The sequence below is a fragment of the Hydra viridissima genome, unplaced genomic scaffold, assembly GCF_058129835.1.
Source record: "Hydra viridissima isolate aposymbiotic clone 2 unplaced genomic scaffold, HvirCarnegie_v1 scaffold_15, whole genome shotgun sequence".
NCBI classification, from domain to species: domain Eukaryota; kingdom Metazoa; phylum Cnidaria; class Hydrozoa; order Anthoathecata; family Hydridae; genus Hydra; species Hydra viridissima.
The window spans coordinates 7350001-7362500 of record NW_028324314.1 but is presented as its reverse complement, the minus strand read 5'-3'; the positions used below and the strand labels follow the sequence as shown (position 1 = coordinate 7362500).

At 31.9% G+C, this 12500-nt stretch overlaps 1 protein-coding gene across 1 annotated transcript; it reads left to right on the top strand.

Annotated features, from left to right (window-relative positions):
- The first annotated feature begins 9314 nt into the window (after nt 1–9314).
- LOC145186407 (zinc finger MYM-type protein 1-like) lies at nt 9315–11737 on the top strand. Its single transcript, XM_090072540.1, has 2 exons — nt 9315–10930; nt 10978–11737. Exons 1-2 carry the CDS (start codon nt 9315–9317, stop codon nt 11735–11737), a joined length of 2376 nt encoding a protein of 791 aa, XP_089928666.1.
- The last annotated feature ends 763 nt before the right edge of the window (nt 11738–12500 follow it).

The window sequence follows — 12500 nt, the reverse complement described above, 5'->3', positions numbered from 1 at the left end:
AACATTGAATACCCATTTGTGTCTGAACTGTTGAATAAGTATGATGAACTAAAGGATAAGTTTGTGAATGGAACTGTAGAAATTCTTGATAAATCAGGGTGGAGAGACAATATGAAGTTTTTGTACCATTTAACAAGAGTGTTTAGGTTCTATGAAGAACAAAGAAACTTCCCTCTGATTCACTTTCAGAACATTCCTAATATGAGCAATGCCAGATGGAACTCAAGAGCCATTCTCGCCATTCTGGCGTTCATTCTTATGCCTGAAGCGAGAAAGAATTTGGAGAAGGTTTGCAGGTTCATTTCATATGAGTGGGCAGAACATTGGTTTAGTAGTCAAAAGTACAATGACAATGACTTCAAGAATTTATCTGATGTATTGAAGCCTTACAAAAAGGCATTGCAGTCATTCAAAAATCACTGGAAGAAAGAGCCATCCGTCATCGACATACCACGAAGTAATCAGATAGCTGAACGTGCAATCAAGGTGATGCAAGACCTGTATGCTTCCTGCAGAAAGAAAGACAAACTGCAACTTCGATTCATTCTAAGTAATAAGCGCTAGACTCTTTATGAGACGTGAGCATCATGTGACCCCTGTACTAAACACAGTAGGCCTATAGACACAGACAGTTATGTATATTGTTGTACTAGACGCTTTGATACTGTTAATTTTGTAATACATGTATAATTATATATCACATAATGTTTTTTGTTATATCACAGTACATGTTGCATAAATAAATAAAATAACAACAGGAGTATGACTCTTACAACATCTTCAGCCTTTAATATTCATTTACTGTACAAAAGTGTACCTATTGAAAATTCGATTTTTTGGTTTTGGGGTGACCTTTTTTCAAAATATGTCAAAATGAAACATCTATTCGTTCTTTTTACATAAAAGTTCATTGAATTACGATACAGGCCTAGTAGGTTGCAAAAAAGTCATATCCCTAATATATATATATATATATATATATATATATATATATATATATATATATATATATATATATATATATATATATATATATATATATATATATATATATATATATATATATATATATATATATATATATATATATATATATATATATATATATATATATATATATATATATATATATATAGGTTTATAAATAGATTGATATACTCATCGAAACTTCCTTCAGTTTCTTAAAAATTGTTGATTGGTTTTTCTTTACAAATGCGTCTTTAACGAACTTATCACGACTCGCTGATATGTGTTGGATCAGTTCTGTTACAGAAGACTTTTTTGAAACTTTTTCAACGTTTGCATATGTTTTAGTTTCACGCTTTCTCCACTTGTTCCTGGATACTTCGAAACCAAATGTATCAACAGTTTATCAAGTGTTTAACGAACTGTTTCATACATTTGCATGTAACGTATTTGTCAAAGGCGCAATCGTATGAGTGCGGTTCACAAACAAAGTTATTTATCATTTCAGATCCAACTTTGATTGAAGGCGCTTGAATTGATTTTGTTAATGCATCTAAGGCAAATCGCTTGTTTTCATGCAAACTTCAAACACAAACATAATGCGGAAATTTTGTAAATGATTTCACATTGTGTGGACGAAGGTCGAAAAATTTGCTGAGTTTAATTTTTAAGTGCTGATGCTTTTTTTGAAAAACTCGAAAGCTTCTTTTAGCGTATAATATAAACGACGTATCTGAATATTGTTTGCTTTTCCGTCTTATAATTGAATTCGAGTGACAACTTCTTTGTTTGGTGATATTTGGGAAACTTCATCTTCATTATAAAAGTTTACAACTGCTAAAACATCGCTTTAAGATAGACCATACAGCTTTGAACATGCTGGAGTTAGACCCGAATAATCTTTACCAGCAGAGCTATTTGAAAGAATGGAAAGAATTTCAGATTGTTTCTTCTTTGAAGTTGATAGTGCTTTTAAAACTTTTTCCAATGCTTTTCCTCTTTGTTGAACGTTTTTAAAAGATGAGCTTGGTCCTTGAGATTGATTTAAAAGTTTTCTTTTTAAAGCACGGCTTTTTAAAATTATTAACTTTGCTTTAGCAGCATAAGCTGTTTTTTTTATTAAGATCGGCTTTCAATTTTTCTCGATATCTCTTAGACCTAACATTGGACATTTCTTTCTTTTTATCAGTATTCCGAGAAACATAGCTTGGTATTCTACATAACGTTTTTTTTACTTCTAATTTTGATTCGATTTCTTAAAAATTTACAACTTTATAAGAAAATGTTAACATAAATCCAATTATTTATTAATATTTACTAATAGCCCTCTTCACAATACTAAAATGCAAAAATTTATTCGAATAAAATCAACAACGAAATCTGAACATTTGGATGATATTTTGACTTCCTTACCACGCTATTTTATAAATCGCTAAGTATCCCGTTGATGGGTTCAGTGACGCAACAGCTTTTAAACTATAACTATAAGTTAATATAATGCTTGTAACTCTTTTTTGCAGTGAAAATGTCCGGCTCTGTCAATCCACACTCAAATTTAATTGGTAGCTTTCTTTTCCTTGGATCTTTAGGTTTATCTAAACCAAGATTTTTCCATTCCTCTTTTAAATCTTCCCACATGACAGAATTAAATTTTTCTCCCATGTTGTAAATGACGTCTTTCAATGCATCAATAATATCAGTGTATGTTTTTAAATAAAAGCTTTTACTCTGGGCAAATGATTTCAAGGACAAATAGTCACTTTCTCGCTGAAATGTCTTGAACCAAGTAAGTCTCTTCTTTCATTCGCGAATGAACGTAATTAACTCCCTAGTAAGCTGAAGAATATCTCTTACCTCGATAACATTCTTCATAAAGTCTTGGGTTATGAGATTTAGTGAATGCGCTTGACAATATACAAATAATGCTCGAGATTCGATGGCTCTTATCCCCATGCTCTAGATTCGATATTATTCTATACTCAGTATTCGATATTATTCTATATCTAATATTCTTATATCTCTGCTCTAGATTCGATGGCTCTTATTATTAAACTCCCGAAACATTACTCGCACCATCAAAGTATTGCCCTCTTAAATGTGGTTAACATATCACAAACCACCTTGAAAAGGGTTCTACAGTTAGCTTTGTCTGTTCCGTAAAAACCTAAAAAACATTCTTTAACTTGAAATGTGTCACGGTCGACCGATCGAACTCAATTAAACCTGTTCCATTACAGATATGTCTGAAGTCTCGTAAAGCATTATTGAAAAATATTTAACTTTCTTAATTTTGGCAGTAATAACTCTGATTACTTTGGATGCTATTATTTAAAGCAATTCGTTTATTACTTCATGCAAAATCCATTTATATTTCATTCTCTGTAACCAAGAACTCAATTACGAATCATCTGTAATTCTAACTGACTCAAATTTTGTATCATCTGTATGAACTCGAATGGCTAGTCCTTCTCTTGCGAGTAATCCCAGCAAGCACACAACGCTGAAACAACGTTGAAATAATGTTGATCGATGTTGATCAACGTTATTTCAACGTTGTTTCAACGTTGTGTGCTTGCTAAGATGCAACAGTGGAAATAATTTTATCGGGAGTTTCTTTAATTTCTTCATACATTTATGGTATACTTAAATCTTTATCTTTTTATGATTCTTTGGTAATATTTTATCGGTGATTTGCTGATTTTTCACGCACATTAAATCTTTCAATGGCTTTTTTCCAACTATTAAATCCTTCTGTGATAAACTTTGAATAAATGTTAGTTTCGTTTCTTTGACATATTGAACAGAAGGTTTTATTTTGACTTTGTCATAGTTAAGCCATTTGTACGTGTCAAGTTAGGAATTTTGAAATTCCTGGCTTGACACGTATAAATGAACCTTGAAATTCCAGTATTCTTTTAAAATCGAGTTTCGAATAGTTTTTTTTTATTAGGATCATCCATTAATTACGCAACACTAAATTCAAGTAATAAACAAAACAAAACAAGGTTTTGGCCAGAAGAAGCCGTTAACGCATAATCTTTGAAGGAATTCAATAACATTTATGACAGATTTTATGAAAACTTGTATTGCTACTTAAAAAAGTTGTCAAAGTGTGCAATTCACACTTGCTGGTGCTTCTACCAGCTACAGCATTAAACTAATAATATATTATCACGGGTTATCACGGGGACGAATAGATACTCGCCCCAGTGCATAAATTTATGGGGGGTTACTGCCTTGCTTGCTATTTTCTGACCCTGTTTCATTACTCAGCAGAACACTTTGACTACTTCAGACAAGACTTTTGCAATAGCATCAGCACCTTTTTGATGTAAACTTCGTCTAATTGAAAAATTTTGGGCAAGCATGAAACGTAAGCTGCGTAAGAAAAGCAAAGTTGTGGCAGACATTAATTAATTCACCGCATTTGGGGTGTGGCATCACAATCATCACAAAAGTTTACGAAAACTGTAGTCCAGAAGCGAGGTGTCCCTCTAAATTGAGAAAATATTGTGATCAGCTTGAAGATAAATTTACTTAAACTTAAATTTGCTTTAACAACTCAGAAGTTCAATCTCTTCTTCAAGTTATTAACTCATGTAAGTTAAAAACTTAATTTCCATGCAAATCACAAAAATTACGTCTATTCCTTTAAAAGATCTAATGGTTCATACTTTGCAAAGTATCTATGCAGTTCAAGAACCTGTGCTGAGGTACTTGATTATGGCAGACAAAACAATAAAAGTTATGAATCTCACGTGTAAGACTGGCTTTGAAAGCGCTGCTAGCCAAAGCATTTATAAACAAGTTTTATCAGAAGCAGACATGAATAGAGGTTTAAAATGTAAAAGTTCATTATTAATTATCTGCATAAAACCATTGGATTTCACAACAGCAATCAAAAGGTGCCTATTTGGAGAAATCAAAAGTCATCATCCATAGCTTACTGCAGATTCTTCTTCGGACATTACGCATAGGGCCTATGTCCGAAAAAGCTTAAGAGGCAAGAAAGAAAGACTTTAAAAACTATTGCTAATAAATTTTAATGCCTTTCTTTTCTGGCCTCCAATTTTAGCCGAAAGAAGAATAACAAATGCTGATATGATCAGAAGACTTATTGTTTCCAGTGACCCTGTTATTACATCATTGCGTAAACCAGCATCACACCGAACAAATCATTAAACGTTTGCTTCAGATGTTTTGCACTTTCTCAAACAATCAACTCCACACTACATTATTGCTTTATAAATTGTTGATGTAATTTCAAGTTAGCGATGTTTCTTGCACTATTTTTTTGTTTTTGACTATTGCTAAAGCATAAATTACCTAAACGTCTGATAGTTACTTAAAATGGGTGGGTTAAAAATCAGATAAAAAATCAGTCAAAATTCTATTTCCCCCCTGCATGTTATTTATATGCTACTTATATGTTACTTATATGTTACTTATATGGTACTTATATGTTACTTATATGTTATTTATATGTTACTAATATGTTATTTATATGTTACTTATATGTTACTTAGGAAAATATCTGGTTGCTAAGCACATAGGTATTCATAGCAACTAGAAATCAAAATTATTGCCACCGTTGAAACTACAATCTTCAAATCAGAGTATCAAGCACCGACGTTACCTCACCGACAGTAAAAAAAAAAATTGCGGAAAAACGCATTTTTACTTTTACGCAAGTTTACACAGAGCTGCAGTATAAAGAATTTTAGTTTTGGCTTTTTTATAGCGGAAAGCGTAATAAAGCTTAAATTTACCCGCAGAAAAAAAACAATATTGCGTGAAAATGTGTAAAGAATTTCAGATTTAGGTTTTTTTTTGCGAACTTTTACCACACTGAGGTCATCAAAATAGAAGTGTTTTTTTTATAAAGAAGTTGAAATTCTTCATCTCAATAGAATGTCATAAATGTTTTTGCTCATTTTTTCTTTTTTTAGAATTAGTAATGCAAAGAAAAGTAAAAAATTGTGCATCACATTTTTTGTTTTCTAATATTTGACTGGTAACCAAAAAATAGCGGTTGTATAACGTGTCAGTGGCTTAGCAACTGCGAAAAGGGACAATAGGCACACGATTATTTTTGTATTTTGTATATTTTTTTATTTTTATATATACCTACGCAAAAAAATGGTGGTGGACTATTGCAACAAAAAAAGAAAGCTCCATACCTATACATGATGTGAATGAAAGTTTATCAAAACGTAATGATAAAAAAAAAAAAAAAAAAAAAAGTAGTAGGAGTAGTAATGATATAAAATCGTAAAATATCGTTCAAATTATCTTTCAAAAAAACATTTTTTCTTCTTTAAAAACTCTATACAAATGTATGTTTTGGTTAATTTTTTTCTTTTTATTTCTGCTTTAAATATGTCTGATTCTATATTATTTCTAAAATTATTTTTGGTTTTTACTGTGTTTGTAGTTATTGAGTTTATCGAGTCAATAATAATTAAAACTTTGCTATTCATTTAAGCTTGACATGCAAGATAATTAAAGGTGCATGATTTAACTTTTATAAGGCGCATACAATATGTTTAACAATCCATTTAGCTATCATTTAGCAATCATCTTTAAAAAATGAATTATTGAAATAATGAAGTTTTATCGTAAAACATAGTCTGTGGCTTTAAGTTGAGTACGATGTAAGACAAGGTGTTTAAATGAAATCCCCTTGAATTTAACAACTTAAATTGTCTTTTAACAAATGAAATCTGCTTTTCAAGTGTGTAAGACTTGAAAATCAGATTTCAATTGTTAAAAGACAATTTAACTTGTTAAATAGTCGCGATAGTCATACTTCTATCTGGCTGAAGTATGACTATCACGCACTTTCTTTTCAACTGCTTTCCAAGTGTGTAAGATACTTCTACCCTGCTGAAGTATGACTATCGAGCAAGTTTCTTATTACTTTCAACTGTGGGTTGTAGTGGTTAATACACATCTCATGATAGCATTAAGATTGTTTTCAAAGAAATAAAAAAAACTTTCTTAAACTGTTCTCCCAAATGACTGGCGGTCGCCAGGTTGAAACTTTCCCAACTCCTGATTTTTTTACATTTAATCAATCACATGTAGTAAACACAATTTATGTTACCAAAAAAATCTAAACTAAGAGCTGAATATTTTCAAAATTAAAATGTATAACTTTTTGCTTATTTTCTTCCAAAGTTTTAGTAGAGTCAGCCGTAATGGAATTTTAAAGTAATTACGGCTGCTTTCGAAATAACGTTATGATTTTTCAACAGGTGGTAGATTTCAAGTTATGCACTTGTGCAGGTTACCTAACAAATAAAGGTATGAGATCAAAATCTCCAACACCCATAACACTCTTAGCATGTGAAAAAATTCAAGAGTACATCTTCAATTCTGATCTTAAAGTTCTGATCTTAAAGTTTCTTTCTGTAGCGTTTGTAGTTTTTTCTGTTTGAAATTTTTAATTAAGATTGAAATATCTTTTCTGTTTGTATTATTTTACAATTTGATTCAATAAATTTTTATTTTTTTAATTACCTATGTAATTTTGATTTACATGTATTTCTAAAATAATTAAATTCTCACTATCAACTTTAGGCAGATAATTTTAGGTTGATCATTTCTCACGGTTGTTGCAAAAGTAAAACTGTAAACAATATCATAGATATCAGTGAATCACTTGCAGATAAAAATGCAATACAAATAGCATCTGGATTGTTAAAACGTAAAATGGAACATGAAAACATTGGAAAGTGGTTCAGTTTCTCTACAGGCGGAAATCTTCTCTCTGTTACAGTTAAAGTAAATGAGATCGAAAAGAAAAAAATCTGATCTCATTCCAAACTCTTATGGAGCTATCGAATGTACTAAAACTCTCTGAGAACAAAAAAAAAATTTATGTTCTACTTCACGCAGGAATCTAACAGGTGTTTTAAATTCAAGAATTAATATCAAAATAAGTGAACTACAGCAAACTCTTGCTATTTTACATAAATGTAAAACAGAGGAACTTGTTGATGGTGACCCGTTAGTCATTATTTACAGTTTATGTTAAAAATACAACAGCATTTATCAAATTTATAATTAAAGAAAGAGACATTGGTAATCCTATTGCAATGGTAAAAATATCTTCAAATGGTGGTCAAAACTTTTTAAAAGTTATTGTTTTCGATCTAAAAAAATTTTCTTCCTCTGAAATATGAAGGTTATGGTGTGAAAGATGAAATATTCCAGCCAATATAGAGATGATTTCAGAGGAAAACAGCATTCCTCAAAAAATGGCCCCTTTTAAACTTGAAAAAGTGAATTTTAGTGCTCCCTCGAAGCAGAGAAGATAAAAACGTTGGTCTCCATAGACTTATGTTAAGATCAACAGGGTGTTTCATAAGTTGTGTTCGTGCTTTTGATTTCTAATATTTAAACAAAAAATAAAGAAAGAATGTGTTTTATAACTATTTAATTCAACTATTTTACTCTCTGGCATTTTACTCTCTGGCAGCATTTCAAACGAGCCGCTACTTTTTCTCAGGCTCTTATACACATACATGGCCGTATTAAGGCAGGGGCGGATGGGGCTGCAGCCCCAGGCCCTTATAAAAAAAATAGGCCCTAAGGCCCGTGACTTTTTTTTTTTTTTTTTACTTTTTTTTTTTTCTTTTTTTTTAGGAAACCAGATAAATATTCCTATGTTTCTCAGTTTTTTTAAATCAATTTATTGGGAGCTGCGGAGGCGTTGTGAATAAATAAATGAATAGAGATATACTATATCTCTATCTTCGTATATTTGGCGGAATTTTGGTATTCGCAAATATTTTTTAAATTATCTTTCCGCATAAAGATGTTTTGAGAACATTCAAGTTATTTATGTTTCCATCTATGTCCGCACAACTATCAGTTTTTAAAAAACACGCTAAAAAAATTAACTTCGTGACATAAATTTTTTAATTAAATAGGTTTTATAAGAGAATGCTTTTAAAACATTCGTTGATGTAAAAACCTTTTAAAGGAAAAACAATTATATTAGTGAATGATTTTAAAGCACTCTCTTATAAAACCTATTTGATTAGAAAATTTATGTCACGAAGTTAATTTTTTAGCGTGTATTTAAAAAACTAATAGTTGTGCGGACATAGATGAAAACATAAATAAACTTGAATGTTCTCAAACATTAAAACATAAAAAAAAAATTTATTTTATTTTATTTTATGATCACTTCCGTTACCGCAGAAAATTACAGCATTGCTCATTCGTTTACAAAATTAAAATAAAAAATGAAAAGGAGCGGCCTGAGCGGTTGGGACAAAATGCAAAAAAAGAAGAAGAATGAGATTCAATTAAATGAATTATTGAACAAAAATAAAAAAATGACTGAGTTTTGTAATACTGCAAGTAGTGTCTCGGTATCAGCTACAGCGAGAGCGAGTTCAAATTCACTAACTATGTCAATAATGTCAGCACCAGTTCCAGGTAGTGCTAATAGTGTCCCTGCAGACTCAGCTACAGCAAGTTCAAGCGTCTCAACTATCTCAGCAGTGTTACCCCTGGCTCTGACGACCCACACTGTCAACACCGATGTGGCTGAGTGGATTATAACCGACGACCTGCGTGAGTATTTCAGCAAAAGTGCAGATGGTTTTTTATCATGCCAACATATGGATAGCAATTTTAAATTATCTACTAAAGTACTGCCTGGTGACACTTTTAAGTTTAAACGACAGTGTACAAAGCCCCTTTTTTTCCGGGAAAAAGTGAACGGTGAGAAAATTAAGAGAGACTGGATTTGCTATTCCCCATCAACTGGTAAGGTTTTCTGCGCCCATTGTAAATTATTTAATTCAAAATGTGGAATTGGAGCATCTGCTTTGATGTCATCAGGATATGATGATTGGAAACACCCTGCAAGAGACTTAGCTCGCCATGAAACAAGTGAAACCCACATTCAATCAATTGAAACCCTTTTAACACGTAGGAAAGCTGCAGAGCACATTAGTAAGAGGCTCACAGAGCAATTTGAATCAGAGAAAAAGTACTGGAATGACATACTGTTGCGTATTCTTACCGTAATCAAAATGTTAGCATCGCGTGGGTTGTCATTCCGTGGCAGTAACGAAATTGTGGGTTCTGTCCACAATGGCAATTATTTAGGTTGCTTAGAGCTAGTGGCTGAGTTTGACCCATTGCTTGCAGAACATATTCAGAAAAGAGCGAACAAAGGCCGAGGTCATGTGTCATATCTGTCATCAACTATATGTGATGGATTTATTCATGTGTTAAGTCGTGACGTTTTGGACCACATTTTAACTGAGATTAAAGAAGCAAAATACTTTGCAGTTAGTGTTGACTCAACACCAGATATTTCACATGTAGATCAGCTTACCATTATATTCCGTTACATGACTTCTAAAGGACCAGTTGAACGTTTTGTGACATTTATCCCTATAGAAGAGCACACTGGGGAAGGATTAGCAACAAAGTTACTTGATTTTATGGAAAATACTGGCATTTCAATTAAAGACTGCCGAGGTCAATCCTACGATAATGCTGCCAACATGAGTGGCCGTTTCAATGGCATGCAAGCAAAAATAAAAGAACATAATAACTTAGCTGAATACATACCATATTGTGCTCATTCGCTTAACCTTGTTGGTCAATGTGCTGTAGGATGTTGTTCTGAGGCTGTAACGTTTTTTGACTTTGTAAATAAGCTGTTTGTATTTTTTTCTGCCTCCACCTCTCGTTGGAATCGTTTGATGGCAGTTTTAAAGCCACTTAATATGCCTACCTTAAAAAGGTTATCTGATACCAGATGGTCAGCACATTATGATGCTGTACACTCCCTCCAGGTTGGCTATACGCAAGTGAAGTCTACACTGGATATCATGTGTCAAGATATGTCCCAAAAGCCAGAAACACGACTTGAAGCCGCAGGATTGAAAGATATAATGAGTCATCATGAAACAGGTATCCTAGTTCAATTGTGGTCAAAAATTCTGAATAGGTTCAATTTCACTAGCAATTACTTACAAGGGGCAGACATGGATCTCAACACGCTACTGAACTGCTTCGTTCTTTGGGTGATTTTGTTCATTCTCTTCGGAGCCAGTTCACAGCATTTGAAAAGGAAGGAAAGGATCTGGGTACCGATTCGTACAAAGGTGAATCAAGGCGAAAGCGCAAGAGGAACCAAGGATGGGATTATGGTGACTCAGAAGATCTAGAGTTATCCCCTTCTGATAAGTTTAAAGTTCAGTGTTTTTTGCCTATAGTTGATCAATTGTTAGTTGCTCTTAAACAGAGGGCTAATGCATATGATACAGTCAGCAAAAGGTTTGGTTTTCTTAAAAATCTACAATCTTTGTCCAATGATGGTATGAGAGATCGTGTTTCATTTGTATGTGAAACATATTTTGAAGATGTTGAACCTAACTGTCATGGTGAATTTATTCACTTCACTTCTCTGTTTGCCAAATTGTCACCGCCCAATGAAACTGATTGTGTTGAACTGCAAATGTACACCTTTCTAGTTAAGAATAGTTTGACCGATACCTTTGTGAATGTCTACACTGTGTTGAGAATTTATTTGTCTCTTATGGTCACAAACTGTACTGGAGAAAGATCTTTTTCAGTCCTTAAAAGAGTTAAGAATGAACTTAGATCAACAATGGGACAACCTCGCTTAAATGATTTGGCTTTATTATGCATTGAAAGTGACATAGTTAGATCAAGAGATTTCACAGTAGTGATCAAGAAGTTTGCTTCAAAAAAGGCCAGAAAAGTCAATATATAAAAAACTATTTTAAAGTTAATTGATTAACTAAATAGTACATAAATTATGCTACAATTTATATTTATTGTTTTTTTTTTATACTACCTTACCGCCACATTAGGCCCTCCTATACTTACAGCCCCAGGCCTAAAAATGTCCTAATCCGGCCCTGTACACATATCGTCAGGTTAGAATTATTTTGTTCTATCTCTAACTTTAAACGTTGGGAGAAAATGAATTGTTAATTTTACTAAGTAATGATTACTTTTAAAATACATTTTATTTTTAAATTTTTTTTTCTAAATAGTTTCTTTAAATATAAATCATTTAAAGAATAAGTTATTATTTCTTAAAAAAGTAACAATATAATTTTAATTAATTTTTACTTATAGAAAAAAATCAAAAACTTTCTTTCAACGTTTAAAATAAGAGATAGAACAAAATAATTCTAACCTGACGATATTTGTCTATGTATTTTCCTCAGGGGTCGTTTTCCGGTCGATTTTGATTGCGTTTGATCGCGAATTCTAAATTTCATCATAATCAAAAAATTTCCTATTAATATATATAAAACTGCGAAATTTACAGATAAAAAAATCTGAAGTTCAATATTTAAAACAATACTTGAAACGAAACTTACAGATAAGAATTTGTTATATATAAGATAAGAATTCGTTTTAAGTATTGTTTTTTCGCTAAATTTTTGCTCCTCTAGAAATTTATTCTAAATTTTGATTTCGACGAAATTCGTAATTTATAATCAAACGCAATCAAAATCAACCTA

Bases quoted from the DNA above. Each gene is read 5' to 3' on its own strand.
- LOC145186407 (XM_090072540.1), top strand. From the start codon at position 9,315: ATGACTGAGTTTTGTAATACTGCAAGTAGTGTCTCGGTATCAGCTACA. The intron at 10,931-10,977 runs GTCAAAAATTCT...ATTACTTACAAG, and splicing joins GGTATCCTAGTTCAATTGTG to GGGCAGACATGGATCTCAAC.